At 35.6% G+C, this 27,686-nt stretch overlaps 1 protein-coding gene across 2 annotated transcripts in view; it reads left to right on the forward strand.

The window, feature by feature from the left end:
* Nucleotides 1-27,686, forward strand: part of DIAPH3 (diaphanous related formin 3) — a 255,321-nt gene that overhangs the window by 185,121 nt on the left and 42,514 nt on the right. For both annotated transcript variants that reach the window (XM_074912215.1, XM_074912225.1), the window contains 2 exons: nucleotides 5,316-5,411; nucleotides 5,817-5,876. In XM_074912215.1, the coding sequence (XP_074768316.1) occupies nucleotides 5,316-5,411; nucleotides 5,817-5,876 (156 nt within the window). The remainder of the gene's footprint in view (nucleotides 1-5,315; nucleotides 5,412-5,816; nucleotides 5,877-27,686) is intronic.

Raw genomic sequence — 27,686 nt, forward strand, 5'->3', positions numbered from 1 at the left:
CACAGTAATGTTACAAGTTTCTTGCAAGACTTGATCAGGGACTGTGTTCTACTATGAGTCACAGCTCTAGTCCATGCACTGTTATTGAAATTGAACTGATAGCCATGTATTCCTTCACTCACCTGTCAATTAAGTTTATCTGATTGGTGCTATGGCTTTTACAAGAAAAACTTAAAATCCTTAGAGCAAGTTCTGGTTGAAGTCTGTATTTTCTGGACAAAGATGCACTTAACATCCACCCAAAATTTCTTTGTGGGATAGTATCTGAATTCATTGGAGTGAAGAGTCTGAGTTTAGGCAGTCACATTATTAAACATTTTGAAAACTGTTCTTTCTCTGGACATTAAGTTTGCTTTACATTTTTATTCTAACAATATAAAAGACTTAAAAAAAATCTCCTGACTAGTTCATGTATAAGGCTGAGAGGTCTAGAAGTTTTTATGTGTCAGCACTATAAATACTTCACAGAACCTGGCTGCCTAAGACTTAGACTGAAAAGATGGAACCACTTCCAAAACATGGGCACTTGCTTCTTCACTGATGTCTTCTTACTGTGATCTGCTCTTTTGCCCCCTGGAGCTTAAGTCACTCAACATTATACCATTGCTAAAGATTTCCTCTTATGATGTTGTCCTTCAATTTTTACTCAGGTGGAGACCTTTAGTCAGTTTTGTAGGCTGTAGTGATCAAAATTAATCATTGTACAAACAAAAACACAGGACTTTTTATTATGTCTTGAAAGTGAAGATACAACATTAATATAGTTAAAAGTTGTGTCTTTCTTTTTCTCCTTCTTCACCTTGTGTAAATAGTCTGGAAAAATCTCTGCTGTCATTGTCCCAAGCCTGGTATTCACTTGCCTCAGAAATTTTTGTGCAATAAGGCACAAGACATGTAGCTAAACTTGGCAGAAGTATGTGAAGGGATTAAATTTCACTTGATCAAAACCTGAGTACAGTATATCCAACCTGAATTATAACCTGAACTGAAGAGAAAAAAAGCAGTTTATATTCTAGTCAAAGAAGAATAAGATATAATTCATTCTGGTAATTACTGAATTGTGAGATCAGGACTTAATTCTTCAGACAAGAGAAACAAATCCAATAGCTTCAGCATTCCAAGTTTGTTTTTAAATTATATAAAAACTTGAGTGGTGCCATGGAGTTACTTCAGAGATGATATAAAGATAATTAAACTCTTTGCTAATTCAGATAACTTGAGTAGTCCTCAAGTTTTTGCACCCTTTTCCTTCTGTTACAGCTATGAAATATTAAGGTCTGTTTTTAAGGTATACATTTGTCCAAATTGTGCAGTTTCAATTTCAGATGAGGCTTAACATTCAAAGGTTGGCTTTAGGAGCTGATCCTTTGCATTACTTACGGTGTAACAAAAAGCTATATGTAATTGCAATGCTATAAATAGATCCTGGTAGAAGAATGACAGCTGAAGTCCCTGTAGATAAATCTCTCAAGTGTACAGACTGAGTAGGCAACATCAACAGAAAACATACTAAAGAATTCTTGTTTTTTTTCTGAAGTTCATTATTTCCTTCATTTAAAGAAGATAATTTTTCAAATGGAGTAGCTGAAAAAAGCTATGATTCCTTGAAAGAGGAAATAGATATATTATTATATGTTTTTCTCCTGGTGACCTGAACTTCTGGAGTCCTAGTGTTGAGTGTGATGGTTTAGTTTATATTGGATAGATGCAGGGGAACTATAAAAATGAAACATTTTTCATCCAAAATAATCTTGTTGCACCACTCTTATTTTAAAACTATATTACTAAAGATATTTGTGATTCTATCATGTCAGTGGACTGCTGCTTCTGGAATTTTGGTATAGATCATTTGTTCCTTAATAAATACATAAAATGCAGGAGTCATTACTAACTGCAGTATCTGTTGCCGTCATCCTGAGACTTATTAAAGTTATACTGTAAAGCTTATGATACTCAGCACACTAGAGAAGGTTCTCTAATATTCTTAACATTTTTAAAGATGTAATCATGAAATTAGGTAGTTTATATCTGACTTGGCACTGAAATGTCAAGGGCAAATCTTACCAGCTATTTTGGCAACTTTACTTCTGCTTTACATGGTATTTAAAAGACAGTTGTACGAGTTTTAGTTAGGTATAATATTGAAAAGTATTTAAACCTACTCTACAATTGAAGGAAAAGAGATCATTTAGATAGTAAAGGGGTATATTTCTCAAAGGAATTATTGTGGGCTATGTAGGTATCTGCAAGACAACTGGAAGTACTAGTTCTAGGATGTCAAAAAATTGATACATTTGACTAATTAGGAACACAGTTGGGACTAGTGACAGCAGTGTGCAGTAACTTGTGAAAGCCAATTTAATGGTCTCACAAGAAGTTCTAATATTGAACAATATTTGTGACTCATACTATCACTGTAGCAATGTTGTAATATCTTTATCAACTGTCTGGATGAGGGGATCGAGTGCACCCTCAGCAAGTTTGCAGACAACACCAAGTTGGGCCAGAGTGTTGATCTGCTTGAGGGTAGGAGGGCTCTACAGAAGCACCTGGACAGGCTGGAGTGATGGGCCAAGGCCAATTGTGTGTGATTCAACAAGGCTCAGTGCCAGGTCCTGCACTTGGGTCACAACAACCCCATGCAATGCTACAGGCTTGGGGAAGAATGGCTGGAAAGCTGCCCAGCAGAAAGAGACCTGGAGGTGCTGGTCAACAGCCAGCTGAACAGGAGCCAGCAGTGTGCCCAGGTGTCCAAGAAAACCAATGGCATCCTGGCTTGTATCATAAATAGCATGGCCAACAGGACTAGGGAAGGGATCTTACCCCTGTACTCGGCACTGGTGAGGCCGCACCTCAAATACTGTGTTTAGTTTTGGGCCCCTCACTTACGAAAAAGACATGGAGGTGCTGGATCATGTCCAAAGAAAGGTAACGAAGCTGGTGCAGGGTCTGGAGCATAGGTCTTATGAGGAGCAGCTGAGGGAACTGGGATTGTTTAGCCTGGAGAAAAGGAGGCTGAGAGGAGACCTTTCCAGCTACCTGAAAGGAGGTTGCAGAGAGATGGATGTTGGTCTCTTCTCCCAAGTAACAAGCAATAGAACAAGAGGAAATGGCTTCAATTTGTGCCAGGGGAGGTTTAGATTGGATAGTAGGAAAAATCTCTTCACTGAAATGGTTGTCAACCATTGGAAGAGGCTGCCCAGGGAGGTGGTTGAGTCACCATCCCTGGAGGTATTTAAAAGGTGTGTAGATGTAGTGCTTAGAGACATGGTTTAGTGGTGGGCTTGGCAGTGTTACATTAATGATTGGACTTGATGATCTTGAAGGTCTTTTCCAACCTAAATGATTCTATGATTCTAAGGGTGTTCTCAGACTGCAGTTTTGTTTTTTAAGGACTGGCATCTTGGGAGAGCACCAAATCAAATAATGCAAGGAAGGAAGAGGATGCTCCTTGGAGGATATTTTTAAGAAATTCCAAAAATTAAAACAAAATCACTTTCTAAGCATAAATATACATGTGGAATTAGCAGAAATTAAAGAATAGGTAAAAATGCAAGCAAAAGCAACAGAAGTGCTAACTAAATGCAATTTGTAATGTAGATTTCAAAATATACAATTTTGGTCCTCTGTAAATAATATAGTTGTTGCTGGTATAATAGAGAAAATGTCAAAAATGTTTATGAAAATCTAATTTAAATTTGAGTCAATGTTAGAGAACATCTGTTGTGGGCTTTACATATGCTTATATGTGTATTTCTGTAGAATTTTTGAAAATATGAACTCTTATTATTTTATAAGAAGATTACCACTATGTGACTTTAAATTATATTTGAATGACATTTTTCTTTAATTTGGGGAGAGGACAGCTCAAATTTTGAGACAATTATATTTTTTTTCTTTTTTAAATAATGATTTGTATATCTCAGTTCCCAAAATCTTGTGCTCCTTTTTATTATGCTTTCCTCTTCTGCTTTTAAATCATATCCAGGCTTAGGGTTCTCAAAAGCTAAATTAGATTCAACTCTTGACTTAGCAGTAGAATAATGACGGTAAAAATGTTGTTTCTGGAGCGTCATACTCATGATTCAGCCCATGCTGATTTGACAGTACTTTGTCAGACCTTCCTCTCTGCAACTTTGAACTTTTTTTGTCTGAATTATTTTTGTTGCCCTTGAAACCACTTACCCTAGAAAGATGCTAGAATTCTTTAAAGCTTATTGAAAGGTGTAATTTATTTAAAGAAGGAAAAGAAATAGAAATAGGTTGGAAAGCAACATTTCCCATAATAATTTTTGCCCATATTCAGGTCTAGAAGGTTGTCTTGCTTCCTCACTTGTAGTCCAACACTTTCAGAATTCCTTAAATTAGTGGCCTGGCATCTCATTATACATATATTATAATTAGACCCTGATTTGAATGTTCACTGTTAGCAATTACTGCCAAATCATGTGATGTGTCTGACTGTATCCAAGGTGTGTGTTGGCCTAGGGAGTGTTGCCCAGTGAGACATAATGAGATTTCTGTCATGTAATTCTTTATTACTCTGTGGTGATTTTTCATCATATAGTAAATCCCTGGAGTTGTGTGCTTTGTCCTCCCAGGCATAGACACAAGGGGTTAACAAGGTTCAAAAATCTAATATTTTCTGATGTGTTTATTTGAGGAAATAAAAGTAGGGCATTTAATGCTTGCATTTAATTATAGTCTCACAGTAACATTCATAATTCTTTCAGGGGATATTAAACATACATGTGTAATATGATGAGCAGAATTTTCCTGAACTACATCAATTATTTAATATTGGCCAGAGGTTATTAAATATGAAGGGAAAATGTCTTTTGATTAAAACTACCTATGGATATCACCCTGTATCCCATCTAGTCCAATATTGTTAATTCAGCTTCCTGCTGAGAAACAATTTCAACTTTTTATAACAATAACTGATACGATCTTGTCTAATACAGCGGATCATTTAAGGGACAGTTATTGAAAGCTGACATAAAACTGATTATTTGCAGTTGCAAAAGGGTACTGAAATGAAAATATGGATGAGATGGCATTTCGCTTAAAACTATGCTTGACTCTCACTATAGAGAAAGTGGAATGTGAAATGAATGGAATAAAATTTGGCCTAGTTCAATGGTTGGAAGACCAAATCTGTTGTGATTACTTGCAAGAGAGTGATATGTGAATGTTAAAACCTTGGTCTTAAGTTTGAAATAGTTTTAATAATGCCAATTATATGTTTTATTGTTGTTATTTATGCTTTGATATTGTAATGGTAACCTCGAGGGTTCCTTCTCTCTCCCTTACAGAAGGTGAGGAGACTGGAGTGATGGATAGCCTGTTGGAGGCCTTGCAATCAGGTGCAGCTTTTCGAGACCGAAGGAAAAGGATACCAAGGTCTAAAGGTGAATACTCTTTTTTACATTTTGCTTTCCAGAGAAAGTTAAAAGTGTGATGGGTCCAGTGTTCTAGAACTTAAATGCTATCGGGTTTAATTCTGTCTTGCAATGACAGCTTTCAGGGAGGTTCAGGCTTTTTACTGATGTCAATAGCACTTTGGAGATTAATTTATTGAATTTGGCACAGCCTGATTATTATGACATGACTCTTCGATACAGGCACATGTACTTAAACTTTTTAGGGTTTATAGTTGAATGGGGAAAGTAAAAGTCATCTTGCCCCATAAGTGAATCAAATTATTTCTCCAAGAAATATCTAAATTCTAGATAATTCTGCTCAGTAGTGTTGTTACGATACTCTAGTGACTTTCAAAGATGTGTTTTATTTCCATTGTTTCCTTACTTTTGCAGACATACCACAAAATATCAGTCCAACCACACAGCGGCCTGTACTGAAAGCTTGTAACCATGGTAATGAATCATATTCATGAATTGCATGCTCTTTCTTAGCTTATGTGGTTGATCTGTGCTTTCAAATGACTGCTGGGATTTTTTCAGTTTTCTACATTAGTGGAATACTGAAACCGTATTGGAACTTGCTTTTTAAGAATCACTTGAATATTATATCCTGAAACTGTTCTTACTGTTTACTTTGCAAAGCTTTTCTATCTTTTATGGCGTTTTTATTTATTTAAAATTTGGTTATGTTTTTAAATGTAGTACTTTTATAATCCTTAAAAACAATTATGCAAGGATTTTTTAATGGATTGTGGAACTATAACAAAAAGCAGAGATTGTGGAACATTTTAAATGTTGCTAAGTGCTTATGATACTGAACCAGAGAACTTTTTGCATTCAGTCCATTTTCCTTTGTCTTGGTTTTCTTGGTACTATAACTGGAATGGTTTATATATCATTTACCACTGTAGTTCAAAAGTGATGTTGTATCAGCAAAGTAATAGTAAATTAATCAGTTACTTCATAGCAAAATAGTTCTCCAATTTTTGATCATGAGTCTTATGCATATGTTTATTCTTAAACTCCTGAACTATCTCACTGTAGTCAGTAGGACTTGCTCTTATGTGAGAAGTTACAGTGAGGGTGTGGGTGCTTGTTAGCTTTGTTAGACAATCTACAGAATATTGTTATATTAGCTGTGTTTTAATTAAGCTTGAGGAGTCCAGTGTGGCTGTTTTCAGTGTCTCATAACTAGTGGTTTCAGGAAAAAGTTTATATATGTAGTACCTCCATTAAAGAAATTTTTTTAATTGAAAATTAAAAAAAAAAAATCCTTTCTTATTTTTTTAAGCAGAATGTATTTTCCTTTGATATTTAAATGCACTGCAGATTTTATAAAGCAGATGCCATCAAATTGGCAATATTAATTATAACTCATGTTTAAGTGTTTATTTCTTAAGTGCCTATAGTAAAAAAAAAAAAGAACATACAGAATTTGGCATTATTAAACAAAAAATTAAAGAAAATAAAGCTAGAAGGACAGTTTAAGGAGAATTAATTTACATATAGGAATTGGCTCAAAGAAGAATCAAGTATATTTGACCGGTGCTTTTCTAGCACATACCATATTGATATTTAAATAATATATACAGATAACACCTGAATTTATCATATAAGTGGTTTTGCTTGTAAGAACAATAAGGTAAAATGTTGCTTCTTTTCAACCCATTCTATCTATCTATCTATCTATCTATCTATCTATCTATGGATAGCCAGTATAGTTTCCAGTTTTTAAACTAACTGCATTTGGACAAACAGTAGGGCCATGTTTTATGTTTCAAGTTAAAAACAAAACACCAAAACCAAACCAAATAAACCCCCAGGACTTTAATTCTGGAAAATCGTAATCTAACCGATGGACTGATTTGTACCTCAGATGGATATAATTTGGTACTGGTTTGAAGTTCAGACATTTTGATTTGGAGAGAAGAGTAAAAGTAAACTCTTGAATTTTTTGTTGGTTTACTAAAGTTGGTTTTTCCATAGAGCATTTGGACACAATCTGATTCTAAGACATTTTAAAATGAATTCAGCTTTTCTTTCACCTGTCTTGTTAGCTCAGTAAGAGGATAATGCAGCTCTGAGCTTGTTTTTAAGGAATTCATTAGTATGTTTTTGATTTGTTGACACTTGTCACAATATCTATATGTTATGTCTTCCTATCTTGAGCCAAACAGAGTATTAAACTTAGTGTAGATTATGGTGAGTTGTCAAAACCTTTTTGGCTATTTAATTGAAATACATGGTCATTGGTTGTTCCAAGTTCAGCTTTGAGGTGAACTTTTTGTGCGTGTGTGTGTGTGTGCTATTCAAAGTCTGTGTAGGTAAGTTGAGAATTTGCTTTTAATAATTAATTTTGTTATTGGGAAATCAGAAATTATGTAGGTAGCATACTATCTAGAATGAATACTAGACCCTGAGTATCGAAGTTTATTTTTAGATCATAGTAACCTCACTGAAGTTAATGGTATGGCCAATCAAAGCGAGAATTATAATGATAATGTTTCTTTAATTTTCTGTTTCTGAGTTCAACAATGTATTATGCCAGGGTTTTTTCAGTATTACCCTCTGTATCATTTTTTCTTGCACTTTATGTCTAATATAGAGACATATCCAATAACCTTTCTATATATATATGTATAATAAGTGATGAATACTATCTGTAATTTTTTATTACATATGCATTCTATAAGCAAGAAGTCTGTGATTTCAGCCCACTTCAGAAAAATTGGGTTATGGCATTAGACAGAAGTATTGGCTTGGTCTTTTATTGATTTGCTGTTTTTTCCAACCTAAAATTTCAAATAAATACTAAATTTTGTATCATGGCAAAAAAGCCACTAAGCCACTTACTCTAAGCTTAAAATTTGTGGAGACCAATAGAAGTCCTCAAGCAGCAATTCAAGCACTTTCCTTGTTTGGTTCTGTATAGGTTTTGACTGTTTGGGGTAACTGGTAACTGGTTTGGTTACTGCTTATTCTGCTGAGACTAACAGATTCACTTATAGTAGATATACTCTATTAAAACACACTGCAGATTCATACCTAGGATGAACTTGTTTGACTCATCATGCAGTCAAAAAGAATTACAAGCCATGACTTGAAATGTCTGCCCTCCGAATCGGAGTGTAGCAATCCGTTGCGCAGATGCCATCAAGTTCTAGCTAATCTCTTCTGTTTCAAAACAAAACAAAACCAAGCAAATGAATAAAAACTGCTTTAGTCTTTATGATTAAAGACATTTCTCTAAAAAAGTGGAATACATATCAGACCCAAGCATAGAGGGGAACTAGAGAGTAGTGGCTCCGTGTCTTACAGGAGATGGCAAAGGAGAGAAATGCACCCAGAATATACACTTTCTCCATAGCTATAATAGAAATGGAAACAGGAAGGAACTCTCTCAAACCATTGCCATTGTCATCCTCAGAACGATATTCCTCAGGGTACCAAACTATCACTTGGTTGTGAGGCCAAGCAAAGCCCTACAAAACAAAGCAATACAGAGGAGCAAGCCAATGCTACTTAGCTCTAGAACCGAGAACTGAAATTGTTTTCTTTAACTAAATGGACTGCCTAAGAAAAAAAAGGAGGAATAGTAAATACAGTGGAATGCTAGCCATTGGTTTGGCCATTTTTCTCTTCATGATCTGTTGAGCTCCCCAGAAAGCACAGGTAGTGTTCAGCTGATATTTCTGACTAAAAAGGAGTACTGGTTCTCATGCTGCATCCCAGGGTAGCATCTTGGGTATGTTATTTTATTTTCAGTCCTACCCCACTCTTCTTTTATTGAACAGATCGCCTCTTTTCTGTTACGGTGTGTGATTTTTGTCAAGTTTAAATCTACTCTATTTCTGTGTTCACAATTACCAACTGTATTTTTTCTGCTTGTGACAAGGCCCATCAAGTCAGATAATTTCTTGCTGAGGAAAAACCCTGCTGCATAACTGATAGAAAATAATATACTATTGGAATTGCTAGATCTTGGAAATGTTCTAACACCTTAAGAATACAAATAATTTTGACTAGATTTTTGTTGACATAGATATGATTGATATATTTATTTCTTTTGTTTCTGTTCATGGTACTTTGTATTTTTTTTAATTAACAACTGAATTACATATATGTTCAAAACTACCTGTTAATGTTACAGGGTTTTTTAACTGCAAAAAGCTATAAACTGCAGTAAATACTGTGGTGTATGCTTTTGCTGTAATTCCCATTCAGAGCACTTTATGACACAAATAGAGTATTAGTATAGTTTTAGTGTTGTACTTTGGCAAGGTTTTGGTTCAATAGCATCTAACAGGGGAGCTTTTTTAGTTTATTTAGGGAGCAGGAGAAAGCACTTAATTTTCAGTGATCAGGATTTTGCACATTAGAAGATCATTTCAAGCAGCTAATAGCTATGGCTGATCCGAGTTTATCAATTATTTACAACAGTCAAGGCATATTTGCAGCTTGCACATTTATGTCAAGCTAGTTAAGTTCAAATACACATAGCAGCATATACAAGGCAGCACGGAGCCCACTGCAGCACAAAAAGCTGCATTATTCACTAAGTTTGCAGTCAGGCTTTGCAGCCTGCATCGAGTTCTCTGCTGCTATGGCTACACATTTATTTGCAGTAACATTAGCCAAGGTAATGTTATCTGAAATGCATGAATACAAATTCAAGATCCAGCTTTGATTGCATGTATATATACAAATCTACAAGTAGATTGTATTCAGAATGCTGTGAGTAAGGAGAAGCTGTAATAAAATGAGAGTATAAAAATAAGATTGTTTTTTGTGACTGCAGAGATTGAAAGATATCTTTCTGTTGCAATTAGTAATTGGGTAACCTTCCAAAGGCAACAATAAGGTCTTGTTTCTATATTCAAATCAAACTTCCGTGGTAAGAGATAGTCATGATTACTATAGTGGTTTGTTCCGTAAATCTATAAACAATAGAATAATTTTCATGTCACATTTAGTCTTGAAGCATTTTAAATGTCCCTGTTAAATAAAATCCTTGTCAAGCAATGTCATTCTGTCCCCAATTAAGCAGAAGAAAACCCTTTTTGAATGTTCACTGGGGTTTTTTCATCTCTTATTCATAATAGAACTGTCATCTGAGGTTCACATTAGTGTCTCTGCTACCTTATTTTTGACAATCATAGCTGACAATGAGATCAGGCTCATCTTAATGCTTGAAACCGAAAGTGCAACCTCTTAGAGGTCACTATTTTATTTCATCATTACTGTATATGACAGCAAACTGTGATTGACATTTCAACTTAATTTTCCCTTATTTTATTCCTCAAGTCCATGTATGTTGCTGTCTTTTCCACAACTGCATATAGTGAACATTAGGGCACTGGAGAAAGAATGAAATCTGTGAAGATAACTTTTTACCCAGTACACGTTAGTAGTAGAGATGCATTCTTCAGCACTACCAGTTCTTCATGGTAGATACTTTTCAAAGGCACTATGCATGTCTACCTATTCTTCTTCCTGTATATGATCTAAAATCATCAGATTTTGTACCTCTGGTGGAGAAAATTTTTGTGAAGTTTTACTCAATAGACAAGTTTCCTTGGCAGAAGACTTGGAATATCTGTAGGCACTGTTATGAAATGAAAATATTTAATAGGATTTCCATTTAAAAAAAACCCAAACATAGTTGTCAGTTGTTCCCTTTTAAGACCAAAGCTTCACTTCAGTGTTGACTTCATAGGTCAAGTAAAATTGCTGCTTATTCGAACAGAAATAATTCCCCTGAAACCATCTGCACTGTTTATAATAAGGAGTTTTTTCCTAGAGCAGACAGCAGAGTTCAAAGAAACTGTGACCATAAGAGTCAATTTTGCATGTGTGGAAAAAAAATATCCAGACAAAGAAAGAGAATTTGCTCATTTTTATTTGTTTGTTTAAAACTATTTCTGCATTGCCATAGCTTCATACACATACAATCTCTCACAAAGATTTCCCTGAAGAATTTACATTCCAAAATATCTAGGAATAAGATTAATTTTGATGTGAAGTTTTTAGGATCTTTTTCTAGCGATCTTCCTCTCTCATAATTTAATGTTGGAGTGGAGAAAGTATTCAAGTCAGAAGGGATGACAGCCAGGAAGAAAAGTTTTGGATGAAAAATGACGAATTGTGATTTTTTTTTTTTTCAGAGCCTCCAACAGAGTTAATAAAATCAACCTTTATAATAAAACCTGATATAAAGAGAGGTATAAACCACTAGTTTATTTAATTATGTATTTAATTTAAAATGCCAAATGCTGCAAAATGAAGGCAAGCTCTGTTAAGAATGGAAAAGGGTACTTCCAATTTATAGTAAATGCATATTAGTACTGTGAAAATATTGGTATAAACAGAAAAAAGAAATTATTAATTGCCCTTAGTATAAGCCAAACACAGACTGTCAATCTTAGCACTAGTTGTATTTAGAAAAGGAGTGTGTCTATTTTATTACTCGTCTTATAAACTCTTGTGAGATTGCCCTTATCAACTCCCATGAGTAAGATGTCATGCTTATCCTCCATTCTGTGTCTTATCATAAAGAATTATATGTGAAGATAATATAGACAAGAAAGAGAGCCAAAGCTTTTTAAGAGTAAAAATTTTAGGTGCCACCTTGAGACAAGGTGGACCTTATAATGGGGCTTATTCTCCACAGGTCTGACAACTTAATTCCTAAAGTGAGACCCTTTGAAGATGTCAAATTAGGCACTCAGAAGAGCTAATTGCTTTTGTAAATATCTTGCCAGTGTTCATTGGTACTAGTTGAATAAGACTGCTTCTCTCAAGGGAGGCAAGGACATTTTCTGCAAGATAAGAACTGTGGCAAAGAGGTGACATTTGAAAGCAGTGACACTGTATATTCCATAATTGTGCATACAGTAAATGTCAGCTTCATAATCCTCTAGCTAGGTAACCAGATTTCCAAAAGCTACAGCAGGTGAGTTATATATTCAAAACAGTCTTCTGAACATGCATCAGTGGACAATCTTAAATCTGCGAAGGGAGCTGTAAATTACCAACAATTTACCCATATTTGTCTTTTCATTGTTTAGTCATGCAGAACTTTCCATTCGAAGACAATTACTGACTTGATCTGTATAGCAAAGGGGTTCTGTCACTTCTCAGAGTACTTTTCAAGTCTCTTCCATATTTGTTAAACAAGATTTTAGGTATAAATTTACTAGACTCTTTCACTCCTGTTTTCTGAATATTAAGAACAAGTAGTATCTAAACTCCTGCCTCTTTCTTCAAAGGCTTTAAAAACTCTAATCCAAATAGAATATATAATGCATCTATCCACTGAACAACAGCCATATGTTCTTTATATTGTTATATATCTCTCTAACTTCTTAAAGGGGTTATCTTTCATTAAAAAAACAAAACAAAACAAAACAAAACAAAAAAAAGAAAGGAAATGTAGGTAAACTTTGTCAGCTAGACTTCAGAAATAAGTTTTCTCTGGTTAAAACACTCCACTAGGGACAAAATCTGAGATGGAAAAAAACAGTTGAATCAGCCCTGACCCAAGTCTGGTTTGTGACTCAAGCAATGTCTGGTTAATGCAAAATTGTTTAGTCAGTAATTCAAAAAATGCAGAGAAGGCACAAAATATTATTCATTAAATTCTTTAAACACACTTCTTAATTTGTCTTTCTTTGCCATATAAGTAGTTGTTACAACAGAGCAAAAATGTACAGTGTAAAAGAAATACTGGAGTTATGTTTCTGCCTGATTTTTTTTTCATTATAAGCCAATCCTCTTCAAAGGTACAAGTAAAAGACACTAAAGAGGTGCAGGGAAAACAAAGGTATCCTGCATCTTCTTCCCTTTGTTGAGGCAGGAACACTTGGAAGCTTTGCTTTCAAGTTTTGGAATACTCTAAATGGAAATTAGCATTTCATTTGAACCAGAACTGGTGGTTGTGTCTGTAAGTTGCTTGATAAATGCAGTATCATCTTTGTTTTATTCCAAAAATAGATATCTTGTGTATTTCCATTATACATGCCTGAGGCAAAATCTACATCAATCACACAGCAAAATAATCAGAAGCCTCAAGAGACTTTTTCTTGGGGGCTCAAACTTCAATATCATGCGTGGTAAAAGAAGGAGATATAGGGGGCAAATGCGGCTTTCACATGAATGGCAGAAGGAAAGATGATAGCCAGACTTACCCTGAATGATCTGGAGTAGCATGAGGTAGTTGGACTGTAGGTCCTCTTTTCTTATGTTGATGAACTTTACAAATCAAAGATGAAAGGCTATAGTTTAAGTAATTTCAGGAAAGAATATATGTATTTTGGAGAATATTGGGCTAATAAGAATCTATTCACTTTCAGCATACACTGTAAAGTAGCTTGACCCTTGTTCTTGGCATGGTAATGTTTTTCTTTTTAAAAAAACTCTAAAGCAGTATCATTTTAACCAAACAGAAAAATTACTTGAAGCCAATGCAATTTCCTGGCAGGTTTTACTTCCTCAAGATTTGCAAAAATTGGGATTGCTAATATATACTTTTTTTTTCTTTGAAAGACTACAAAAATGACTTATTAGTAGGTGTGGTTTTTCTGTTGCAATACTTTGTCACGATATCGTCAGAAGAAGATTTTTTTGTAATGGTAAGGTTTTTTTGATTTTACTGGGGGAAAATTATTTTCTCATGCTTTATTGTCTCATGATCTTTATCTAACTCCATATAGAAGAATCTGTTATCCGACCCTACAAGTTTGACCATATTTGCCTTAGGTTTTCAAAAATCTAAAACCTGAGGTTTAGAAAACTAAGAGTGAATTTATTCTACATTGTATTCACACTTGCAGTGCTTGATTTTCTCTCTCCTTGTGGCATAGCAAAATGATAAACTAAGAAATTGAAAAGATAACATCAAGAATACTTAGTGACATAAACAGGGAAATGGAATGAAATCTCAGCAGATTTTCAGCATGGGCAAATAATTATTCCAGATTTTTTTCTTTTTATCTGTTTTCTAAGGCTTTAAGCCTGTTTCTTTGGATTTGAAAAGAGATGACTATACATGGTACATTACAGTACAGTGCACATACAGATACTTGAATTAGCTCTGGACAGACTACTTTGTCTACTTGAAGAAGGATAACTCTTAGGCCGGGGACAAATTTGGCTATCACAACCCGTTTTGAGGGTTTCATAACAAATTTGTGTATGTGTGTACACCACCTAATCAAGCTGTGCAGTTTCAAGGAGCTATGTCCAAGAATTTTAACAAGGCTTGAACCACAGAAAAGTAGGATGCACTGCTATAATGAACAAATCTTTTCATAGATTTCTTTTTTATTTCTAAAATCTGACTTAAGTAATATAATAGTTTATATATTTTTATATCTAGAATCACTTTGTCGCTTGGGTTCTTCCCTTCCACTTGGGAATCTATACAGGCTAGAAAGACAGCATTTTCTGGTAATCACTTTTCATAAACAGAAAAAAGGAAACCGTTTTAAACAATCTGAAAACAGGATATGCCTCCCATTTTGCTCCATTTACTGACTTTTTGTTTTATTTAAAATACGAGATGAATTTCTGCTTCACCAAAGATAAATTGTCATACTAGGAAAATTGGAAGATTGTATTAATATTTGTCCTGGTTTTGACGAGGATGGAGTTAATATTCATGGGAGTATTTCATACCATGTGATGTCATGCCCAAGTGCATGGGGGCGCTCTCGGTTTTTCTCAGGGGGCTTCATGGCTGTCTTGTTGGGCAGTGTTGTTGCTGGAGGGGGGGCGGTCGCCACGTTCTGTAAGTCACTGTTGGGTTTTACCCGTTTCCTTTTTGAACTCACTATTGTTACTGTTGTTCTCTTGTATTTAGTAAATTCTTTCTTTTTATTCAACCCACAAATTCTCTTCCTTTGTCCCTCCCCTATCTTACCAGAGGGGGGAGGGGGAGGTGAAGGGCCGGCCGTGTGGCATCTGGCTGCCGCCTGAGTTCAAACCTCCACGATATTATAAAAACCTATTGCATGGAATGGAATGAAATCACCACTGCTTTGGTATAAACCTCTTGGATAAATGAGCTTAATAGAACCACAGGTGAACTATTCATTGGCAAATGCCTGCCTAATGCGACACAAGGTGATAGGCTGGTATTTACACGGTCAGAGCTTCCAGGTCATGGTATGATTTGTAGTTAAATCACTGGTTTTTTTGTGGCACAAGTCATAATGAGCCTTCTCCATTCAATATGAATATTTGAACCGCTAGACTCAGTAACAGTTGTTATTATAGTGGAACTCTGTGAGCAGAGGGACTAATGAACAGAAGGGAACTTTCCAGTGATATGGAAAACATGGTTTAAATCCTTTCCCTGGGGGAATAATGGAATCTGGATGAACCAGGGTTAAATGCAGCTGCATGAGAATTTTCATTACCCGGGTTGACTTTGGCACCTAAATTTTACTATTCTTTAGTTTAATAACTGATTTTATTAACAGCAGAAAAAGTCAGTATCAGAACTGTGTCACGTCCCACTCATATGAGGGAGACAATTGACTTAGATTCATCAGTCCCCAAAGGAGGGGACAGTGAGACAAGTCTCAAAGTCCAGGCATTTAGTAATTTCTCACAATGTACTACTTGGATACATGATAATTAACTAACTATATAATGATATAGTATGCCTTGCATTACCTAATGATAGTAAGGAAAAAGGGAAAAAAAGAAGAGAGCTGGAGAGGTAGAAATAGAAATTACTGATCTGGGTTCCTGTGTCAGTACCTCCAACGAGGGTTCAAGGATGCATCCATCTTCTTTTGCTCCTTTTCACTCCTCGCCCCCCCTCAATTTATACCCACTTTCCTTGGGTCCCTTCCCTAGGTCAACCTACATATCTACATATCCCATGTATGGGGAGGGGTAAGGCGCTTCATGGGATGATGTAATTAGCATTATCTTGTTAATCTTCATTAACATATTCAGGGTTGTTAATTTTAATATGCATTTCACGGAAAATGAAGCAAAGGTCATTCACCAGACAGATAGCCCTTGAAACTTTACAAGATGCACCAGAACAGAACTGTACTGTCTCCACAGGGTTCCTTTCTCTAGTGGTCTGAGACACTACAGTAATGTTATCCTGAAAAACAAGACTTTAAGGTAGAGACTGATAGGATACATTGATCTTTCAATTGTTTTCTCTAGCCTTTGGAGAAGGGATCAGAATATATACTCTATTAATACGTAAAGGCTTTTATTGCTTTTATAGCTTTGTATAAGGTTGGGGGTTTGTTTGGTTTTCACTGTAATCATAATTACATTTGGTGATTTTTATTTTTATTTAATATTTCCTTAGTTTCAAATTATCCGCAAATACTTCAATTCCTTGCCAAAATTGCTTTCTCTTCCCATAAGAACTGTCTCTTTGGAAATTTATCTGAGGATATATTCTTATTTCACTGGGTGCTTCTCCCTTCTCTGGTGGTGCTGTCATTACCAGAGAAGGGAGACTTAATATATTTTTTATTCCTGCATTCTAAAATATTTATATCTTCTTTGATCCATCTTTTCCATGAGAAAGTATGAGGAAGTAAAGTTTATCTTGTCTAATCTTTCACTCTACCATCATCAGCTCAAGAACTGGGTGGGTCAATCTAATGAATCCAAACCTGCTGATAACTCATATGAATATGATGGCACATTAGGCAGTTAGGCCATGTGTTGGTTTAAGCCCTGCCGGGACCGGAGACCACGTTGCCGTTGTGTCTCCTCCACCCTCAGCAGGTCAGGTTGGAAGTGAGGCACAAACCCGGGTTAAAATAAGAAGAAATTTAATACAACAGTGTAATAAGCAATCTGAACAACAACAGTAGCAATGATAACAACAATAAACAGCAATAACAGTAAGCAAGACAAAAGATATACAGAGAAATACCACAAATGGTTACGGAACAAGCGCGCAGTGTGCTCCCTGCGACCAAAGCCACAAAGGAAAAAGTTCCCGCGCTCCCACCAGAGGTCAGCATGGTATGAATAACCCAGCTGGAGATCCCTTCTCTGCTGGGGAAACTTAACCCTATCCTAGCTGAACCAGGACAGGCCAATAGAAGAGCTTGGGAAAGACTGTTAAATTTTGGTCAGTATTTAAGAAATGAAGCAAGATTAAATGAGCACTACATTAAAAGAAATGCTAGAAGCTAGTAGAATGCCGTATCCTTTCCTCTGGTCCTAAAGCATTCCAGGAGTAGGGAGGGAGGGTTGTTAACTTTGCGTTTGTGTTGTTTGGGTTTTTTCCTAGTTTACATTGTTTGGTTCTTAAGCTGAAATCTATAGGGTCTGCTTTACAGATGTACCAAACGTTTACAATTGCAGTGAAAACAGTAGGATCAAAGTACTAAACATGTGAAGTGATTTATAATGTTATTTACTCCAGGATATGAGGTATTAAGCATTTTTAACTGATATCCCAACATTAATGTATGTATTTAATTTCTTGGAGATTAAATATCTCATAAATATAGATACCCAGTTTAGGGAGTTTAGGCTTCTCATACTGGCTAGAGAGAGGGACGTATCTATCTTACACAGGAGTTAGCTTATATAAATTGTTAACAGGTGGTGAGTTCAGGCCTCTAATTTAAAGTGCTTGAGTCTGAAAGACCTGAAGAGGTTGCTCTGTGTTTAATTTCTCTATCTATAATAAAGTTAATAAAACATGGAACAGCACATTCAATAATGAAGATAAAACATAGCTTGAATAGCTGCTCTTTTAGTATATTCTGTCCTAGGCAATCTTGTGAGGTGAGAAAAAAATAAAGTAGTTCTCTTCCAATGCATATATATAAAATTTACATTAAATTTGGATAGCTAACTCTGTCATGTTTCCAACTTCTAGTAGATACCTAGCTCTTTCCCTTTACTATAGAGTGTGTTTGTGTAATTTATATTATACTGCTAGCTACAATGATAATATTTTTGAGTGTACTAATGTTTCGTTAGACTAGCTGGATTAAAAGTGAATGAATTGGTACTGTGGCTCTAAGTTATGTGGCCTTCCTGTTATTGCAAGATAGGTTCATAATTTCAACATAAAGAGTAAATCAGGATTGATGTGTGAGTAGTTGCAAACTCTGTTCTGGCTATTTAGCAGAGAATAAAAAGTACTTCTCTATCAGGTAATCCCTACTTTTATAATTGTACTGTAGATGGTAGTCTTCCCCTTTCCCTAAGAAAAATAAAATTGTTTTAATTCTGTGTGATCCATCATCAGGCAACTACTCAAAAAAATAACGTTCTTAAATGCTCTCAAATGTCCAGTAGCAAAAATAAATGAAGGGCAGAGTGCATTAAGGGATTTCCAGTTGTGTCTCACAGGGCAGAGAAAACTGCTGTGAGAGAGCTCCTACTCTTGCTGCCTTTAGCAATAGCTTCCTGACTAATCAGTCTCCAAGCTTACCCCAGTGCTTTAAGTCTGTTCTTTCTCTGTTGCCAGCTGCTGACTGAAAACAGGACACAGCCAATTACTCTCCGCTGAGTTTACCCAGTCTCTGTTTATCCACCTAACAGCAGTTGCTCTGAGATCATTTTATTGAAAACTTGTTATGTAGTGAGATCTCCTATTATAAAATGTTGGGTTTGTTTCAGTGGGGTCAAAAATATATGAATCTTACAGTCTAAGATTGGATATTATATTACTTGAAATAGTTGCTTCCTATGGGATTGAAAACAAAGCATGCTGAAATGGAATATTTTCTTCCTTTTCCATGTTCCAATGACAGTCAATTAAAAAAAGTTTGCTGGTAAAAGTTAAAAAGTAAACTGTTAATGACTGTGTCTTTAATTGAGGATACTCCTAGCTCTATTCTAATTTCTTAGTTTGGGGTCTGATATTCCTTCATGGATCTTTTTTTCTTCCTTTCAAGTTATTTCTGAAGCTGTATGAGTGATAACTAATGATAGTTTTTCTTGTTCCCAACCACATCTTGTCGCTTCCTTATTGTAAGCCCATCTTTCTTACTCATCTATCAGTGCTACAGTACATTAGCACATTTAACAGTACCACTTAGCTGTAGTATATAAAACATTTTTCTTCTACTTCAGTCTGTAACTGCAGATTTAGCCTAATAAAAAGGGCATTTTTGACCTGTACTAATAAACTATAAAATGCACTGTAGCCTAAATGAGAATATTACTTATTATAGAAATCTTCTACACTCACGTTAGTCATAAAGCTTTGGTGAAATTGTGTATGTTGAAGGAAGTAAGCAACCAGAAAGGCTGCAAAGAGATGTCCAGCTAATCTTTTCTGGAAAAGTTATAGTAACACAAAATACAGTATACTTTTGAAAGTTATTTTTCTAATAACTAAAAATACATAGGGGTGCATTAAAAAGTTATGTTTTATCTACTTAAGAGAAAGCTAAATGAGAGGTAGGTCAGCAATAACAATGTACTGTCCAAACTTCGTAAAATGTTTTAAAATTAAATAGCTATACTGTTTGTGTCCTTTTAAAGATCTAGAGGAAAGATGGCAGGGTGGGGTTCAATCATACACTTACATCTCCCATCCAAAACTGTGTGTCATCCAGAATCTGGATTTGCTCAGAAGTTACTGTAAGATGTACTTAAGGAACTGCTAGTTCTGGTATTGCACCATACAATCTAACAAGATTTTCTTCATCTGTGCTTCTACAATGCTAGTATATTGAGTAGTTACAGAGTATTTTCTCTTAAACTTAGCACTTCTCTGCCTTTAATTTAGCCCATTTAAGAAAAATAACAAACAGGAGTTATTTCTTACTTTTAGTTTGCAATTCTTTATTCCCTTAGCCTGCATTGACATAGTGAAAGTTATTTAAATCTTTGCAGTAATACATTTCTGCAAGTGATAAGAAAACTTATTTGGTCAAGAATATTTTTTAATAAGAATATTAACTGTATTTTATATGGAAATAAAGTTTGACTAAAATTAATCTTCCAAGGTCTGGTTTTGTCAAAGCTAAACTGAACAAGTTAGGGAGAACAATGGGAAAATATGAGAAATCGGAAAGCTCTTTCTAAGCTGCCAATGTGTATGTTAGTAAAGGGCACACTCCACTGCTCTTGGCTTCAGTTGCAGATTTCAGCCTTAATTTTTTTTAAAGTTATTAATGTGGAATTCCCTTTACATCAAAATGTCCACCTTCAAAAACCAAAATGAGGGCAATAAAATTTTACAATATGTTAAATTTTCTTGGAATATGATGACCATACTAGAGGAGAAGTGCACTTCAAGGTGCTTTATATTCAGAAAACACTGGAGCATTACTGCCCTAATCAAGATTTTCAAATTTAGGAGCTAGTGGTATACTTGGTACATTTTCATGAGGTATATTGGCAAGAACTAGAAAAAACTTTAAAAATCTATTGGCCTTGGGTTGTTTTGTTCCACTGAAGTGCAGTTCTTCTCTGTAGTATCAAGTTCTGTTGCACATCTTCAGGACAAAAAGAGTTTGGTGGTTCTCACACCATATAATATTAAAAGTATCATAACTGGTATTTCAAGTCCTTTTAACATATTCTTGTTTGGTATATCAAAGAAATTAAAGTTGAGCTTTGAACCTATGCCATTTCGGTACATGTTGAAATCCTTCCTCCTTTTAATGAAAGTAACATAATTTGACAGATGTTTTACCCATCAGTTTTGAGGAGTTTCTTATCTTTGAGGTATATGAGCTGTGTAATGCAGTGTTAGATTTAATAGTAGTTCTTATACATGTGTAGAAGTGGCGTGTGGAAGTGAACAAGTTCACCCAAAGAAAGTTGAAATATCTTTCAGTTTACTCGGTAAATCAATCCAGGCTTATGAAGTCAACCTAAGAACAGAACTTCTATCAGTTAAACTTTCCACTGGGATTTATGATTGGAGTGCATATAATACCTTATTACTGATCAATGCACAAGAGGTGTTCTGTTGTAATTTGTATTCATGGGAAGTATCTGTACTAGTTTTTATTTTACATTTTTGTAAATAAAATTCCCTTAATTATTAACCAAAAATTGAGTGAACCTTGAAACTCACTGGATCACAGTGCAACAATCAAACAGAAGCAGTGATTTTTCTGGGATACTGTTTATTTCAAAGTTAGGTTTCCAATTAATATTACTTAATTCTTTCTTGTTGATGACTTACATTTTCAGCAGTTTAAGAAAACAAGAAATACAGTGGTCTAACAATTATTGTTGACAGTTATTTGTGAAACTGAATTAAATCTTAAACCAAGTTAATAAGATTATCTCTCAAAACAACAATAAGATAATATATAAATTACCCAAGTACCATCAGCAGCACTTATGATAAAAAATTTCATATTTCTTTATCAAAATCAGAATTGACCTGAGATTTGGATTTCTAATGCAATAGAAATAATTATAAGTAGAACTTGAAGCAGGGGACTATTTGTTTAAAGAAAAAGTGTTTATAGTTTTTTGCTTGTTTGTTTTTAGATACTGATTGGTGTGTGCCTGTTACTTTGCTACTTTTGAATATGAAAAGAAATTGGTAAATAAATTATTTCACAGAAACAGTGGTGCTAGAAATGAGAATGTGTTTTATCTTTTGATAGTCGCTTTTTTTAATCTACTCTGGTAGTAACCATTCTCTACATGTTAAAAAAGAAGGAAAGCACTTATTTTGCAGAAAGAAATCAGTAAAGTATCTTCATTTTTACTCTTTCCCTGCATATATGAAGCTGTAAAAAAATGTGGCAGCTGACATCGTAGCGAAACTGACTCTTGGAGATTTCACAAATGTACTGGTTTCTTGTGAGAAGTATTTAATTACTAGCCAGTTCGTTGGCCCAGCTGCATTAACATGAGTCACGTGACGGACCATATATAGCCATTATTCAGAGTGGAGTTTGCATTTGATAAATTAATAAGCATTATCAAAAAAAGTAGTAAGCCTAAGATGTTTTAAAAGGTTTAAAAATTCACAGCAACTTCCTGATTTAAATGTGTGGCCCAACAGAAAAAAGCAGCATGAAGTTCTCTATTTTGTTTGGGTTAAAAGTTTGAAGAGTGGTTCTGAAACACTTTATTTACGTGTTTTATTTTCTGGTACAATATTTTCAGTTAATTCAAATTCAGCTCAAATTAACAACTCCATGTGCTTTGGGATAATTAAATGACAGTCTCCTCTTATCTTGGCTCACCATGCAGACTATTGCCCACCCCTATAGCTGCCTTTACTCCATTGCTATAGCAGCTCCGTTATTTAGGAATAAATCTTTTCTTCTCCCCATCAGTTGTTATGAAAGGAATGTAAACCACCTGTGAAAAAAATTAGCATATTTGGACAGACTTCTTGAATTTTCTTGTCTGGCTGTATTCCAGATGTTTTTATGGCTGTATAAGGGAAGGAGTAAGAAAGGTATTTCAGCTGTTTCTGGTTATTAAAATGGACCTGGATGTACCCTGTGGTCTCGGAGGGGGAAAAAAAGGATGAAGAAAATCAGATTAGGAATTAAGGCATGAAATAAAGGGGGAGAGATGCAAAGTGCGGGTGAATGACTCTGTTAGCCTGAGCTTCGGGCTGCTGTGTGGGGGAACATCAGCCCCGTTATGCCCCCGTGTCGTCCGGGCAACCCAGGTTGCCATGGCGACAGCAGGGCAGGTAGTACCGATCGCCGCTGCCGGGGCCGGTGAATGCCAGGCAGGTGTTAGTCACCCTCCAAACCTCTGTCTGGCAAAGTGCTTTCATGCCTGGATGCAGAGAGGCCCAGCCCAAGGCTGCTGCCGTGTTTCAAAAGCTGTTGCACGTTTAGCAAAACTTTCTAGTTGTGGGTGTTCTTTTTTGCCGGTTGGTGAAGTGATATGCATGGCTTCAAAGGCCGATTTGGAAAACAAACTGACATTGATGCTACTCCAGGGAAACTAGTGATGATGCAATTATTCGGGGTTTTTCATATTTATGTGGGAATGCACATGATTACTGGTAGCACAGACACTCTAATTGCCTTCCATGAAAATGATATAAAAATGAAGTTTTATTAACAAATAATCTGATTTGTTAATGTGTAGAAATGAGCTTTAGGAGTAACACAGTCACATATTACTTCTTGCACAAGTGAGCATTATCTGTAGTTTCAAATGTGTATTTTAAGCCATGTGTCTTTACATACTAGAAAGAACCCTTAAAAAATAGCCAATTGCATTCAACCTTAAAAATTTCATCAAAGAAGGACATAATTTGTGTTTGCTTCTGAAAGGTGAAAATTGGTTCACAGTTAAAACTGGTTACTGTATTTTCAAGTGACTGATATTTGTATTACCTCTGTACCACAAAAACTGGTTTAAAAGGCAGAATGTTTGTCTTTCTGTTTTTCTTTCCTGTCTATGCATTTGTGCACATATATCTATTTATAACATCCAACCCTTTCACTCAATTCTTCAACTTCAGGAAAATGATTGCTACACTGCCTGTGCAATGAGAGTTTTGGTGTTTCGGTTTGGGTTGATTTTTCGGGGGGGGGGGGGGGGTGGGGTGGGGGGGTGGAGCCGGGGGAGGCATTGTTGTTAAAGTTGTAATTGGGTAACCAGAAAGATTTAGGAGAAATCTTAGGCTGAAGATAAACATGGTAGCTCTTCCTTAAATGAGTCTGTCGTTGAACAGTGGGCTGTGACTGCCATGAAGTACTTCTGCCACTGTAGATGTATTTGGCAAAAGGGGAGAGTTATGGAACGGGTTGCTCGGTGAGGAGTTTGTGAACATATTACCTGAGAGAGATTTCTGGAGGAGAGCTGTGCATACATATTGTTCTTTTCTGGTGTGAACGCAAAGAGAAAAAATAAATTTTACCAGAAAAGTACATTTTTCTGATTTGTATTGAAAACTGAAATTTCTTTCCATTTGGCATGAAATATTTGCTTTTCTCAGAGAAAGGAAGAAAAGCAATAGAGACGGAAGGAGACAGATGTTACTGCCTTTGCTCAGCGCCCAGATTATCATTTAGCCAGTATATGAGAAACACGGATTCAGTTTCTTTACTTTGCTTGAGAATATTTATAAATTTACTAGAAATAAACAAGTCACTCACTGGCTTTGATACTCCTTCCCAGTTGGTGCTTGCTCTGAATATCTATGAGTAGTGGAACAGTCCCGATGGGCTGAGAGTCTGACTTAAGTCTTAGTGAGAAATGAGTTTGACAGCGTTAAGACTTCCAGCCACTGCACTGGATCTTCAACTAACTTTTTAGGTAAAGTTGCAAGATTTCTGGCCTCAGTTATTACTATTTAGTTAATCCCTAGGTTGGGACATACAGTTTAAGATTTAGATTGATCTGTTGTCCTGCTTTGTGAGGTACAGGATTTTTTATGTGGATGATGCGCTAATAAAATCAAAAGAAAACATGGCTGCAACCTTTCTTTTAACTTTCATACAACCCTTCTTTTTGTAATAACCCATGAAAACATGACACAATAAACGACAGGTTTTTTTAATCTGTCTTTGGAGAAATATAATCCCAAGGCACCTTACCTGAATTCCTCTGGAAGAAAAGATACTGTGTTTGACACAGTTCTGTAGATCATAGGACCAGTACTGCTACTTTATGCTTTTTTTCTTTCTTTTCTTTGGGAGGTTCATATTTTGCTATAAGATTCAAGTGAATATAGTGACTTATGAGGAAAGTTACTCTTTTAATTTCACTTCATATTTTTGCAGATCATCTCCCTCATTGCCCTTTCCTGGGTCCCTCATGGAAGAAATTTTTTAAAGAGATGACGCATCAATTTAGGTAGAAGTAAGATAAATACTTCTACAGTTTCAGAAAAAAAAAATTTCTTGTATTTTTCTTTCAAATAGTCATCAATATGAATAAAGCCCTGCTGTGCAAGTACTAACCGGTCATTTCCTGGATATTTTATTTATCTGTGTTTTTCTCTTTATCTTTTTTTAATTATCCATTAGTTATGGTTAAGATAAGCATTGAAGAGCACAGCATGTTGTTTCCGATGTCCCTACCATATTTTCCTTCACTAACAGAAGGATATAAGGCAGCATTTAGGCTAGGCTTTCATCCTAAGCAAAAAAGTCCTTCCTGTTCTATATATTTTATGAAAAAATCAATTCATTCTTTCTTGGGTTTTTGTCACGACCTGGACTGGAAGCCCAGAAAATCACAGTGGTTCTGTGATCCCCTCAGGTTAAATTAAGGTGAAATTACACCAAATGACCAAGTTAAAATGTTTTACTTGTGGCAGAGAACAAGTTGAACATGGAAAAGGATAGTAAGCAATGTGGTGGAAGGGAAGGGAAGGGAAGGGAAGGGAAGGGAAGGGAAGGGAAGGGAAGGGAAGGGAAGGGAAGGGAAGGGAAGGGAAGGGAAGGGGAAAGGGTCAGCACTCCTGGATGCAGTGGTGGCTCAGGTTCAGTAATCTTGGGTGGTGAGTGCACCACACAGCAAAGTTTCTTTTGCCTTTTTAAGTTAATCTTACTACCTGATTAGTACACTAGATGAGGAAGGGCAGGTATTCTGCAAATTCCATTTCCATGAGAGATGGGGAAAAAGGTGGATGGTAGGTTCCAGTTGATGATCGTTGCTCAGCTTTGGGTTTTCCTCTGTTCCCAGAGATTTTATCAGTCATCCCAGAAATTATCACCTCTTATCAGTTATTATAAGGGAGTGGGGGGTGCCTCCTTCAATATACTCCTGCTTCCTTGGGTGACATTCCTTAGACTAATCCAAAAGGCACAGCTTGTCCCTGAGGTCTTCTGTGTTGATGAATGTTGGAGGCATATCTTCCTCCAGTTCCTTATAGTTTAATGTTGCAATGCTAGCATCCTCCATTACCTCAACAGCCCACTCATTTCTTGAAACAAATTCTCAAGTTTTGATAGGTCTGTCATAGTGTAACATAAGGGAAAAAAGGCCTACACTTTTGGACTGGCTACACATTAAAGATTCAAGTAATTGGTTGGCAGTGGTAAGATAACACTTTAGGCATAAGTGTTCATTTGGGTAGCAGGTGAAGTTTTCTGACTTTCCGCAGTGTAAGAGAGCAGCCTCTTGTTTAATTCACCTGTGGCATTCTAAATTTGTAGGTAATTTGTTTCTTTAAAACCCAATGGTGGTTTGATGTCTTAGTCTACCTGTTAAATACAAATTATCCCAGGAGGCTCTTAGTCGATATCATTTGCCATAAGTACCCAGGGAAGGAAACTCAGGGAGGCAAGTCATGTGGAAACTGGTTATTCTCTCTTAACCTTACTATAAATTCAAGCAGAAGATCCCAAAAGATGTTCCCTTTTTTTTTTTTAAAAAAAAAGTTTTTTTTTTTTAAAAAAGTGGTAGCACTCAGAAACATCAGAAGGGGTGTTTCAGTCAGCCTGTATACATGACTTGGTTTTGGAGAGGTTTTCTGTAAAGTTGGATGTCCCAAAACTGCCAGGAATCAGTTTGAGTTACTTGGACTTGTTTTCCTGTGTTCTTCGTGAATCCTTTAGAGTTTAGCTCAGGGAGTCCTGTGAATGACTGTGATAGTGTTATTCAGGTTTTTTTACAGAAGAAAGAACAGAATGATCTGTTGATCAATCAATATTCTCTCCCAGAAGAGTATATATTATAATGTTCTACACGTTCGGTGTTAGTGGAGCTATTTTCTGCTCATTTAACTACCTAATATTAATATGATGGATCAGAAATAAACTTTCCAAGTGATTTAAATAAGGAGTTGTTTTAGTCAATGCAAGTATTACTAATCCAAATTGTAACATTACTATAAAGTAATCTATACTATAGAAGTATCATTGTCATTCCAAATGGAAATATAACATGTCTTGTGTCCCATATAAAACCTTTAAAACAACATTCTTTGCCCCAGCAACATCTGAACAGTGGTTTGATGAAAAAACAAATGTGAAAGACCTTTATTTCTTAAGCATACACTATAACCTGATAAATACCATGGTTCAGAGCTTCACACTCTGCAATAAAGTTGACCATTCACCAACTGCTTTAATCAAATGAAGATTGCAGTTCATTTAGTGATACAATTCTTTTCAGATCAGCCCTGGAAACTTTGATGTGAAGTGAATCCATGTGTTAAGATATGTAGCATCTCTGTTGCTACACAATTCATTATGCGATGTACTATATCAGTGACTTCTGTATTGTAATACAAATTTATATTTGTAGCTACTCTTGATGTTTTAAAATATTATAATTACTCTTTTTCATGTCTATATAAAATTGAAAATCTACTTGCTTTTGTAGTATTGACATCCTAGCTGAGCATGGTAG

Source organism: Athene noctua, chromosome 1, assembly GCF_965140245.1.
Source record: "Athene noctua chromosome 1, bAthNoc1.hap1.1, whole genome shotgun sequence".
NCBI classification, from domain to species: domain Eukaryota; kingdom Metazoa; phylum Chordata; class Aves; order Strigiformes; family Strigidae; genus Athene; species Athene noctua.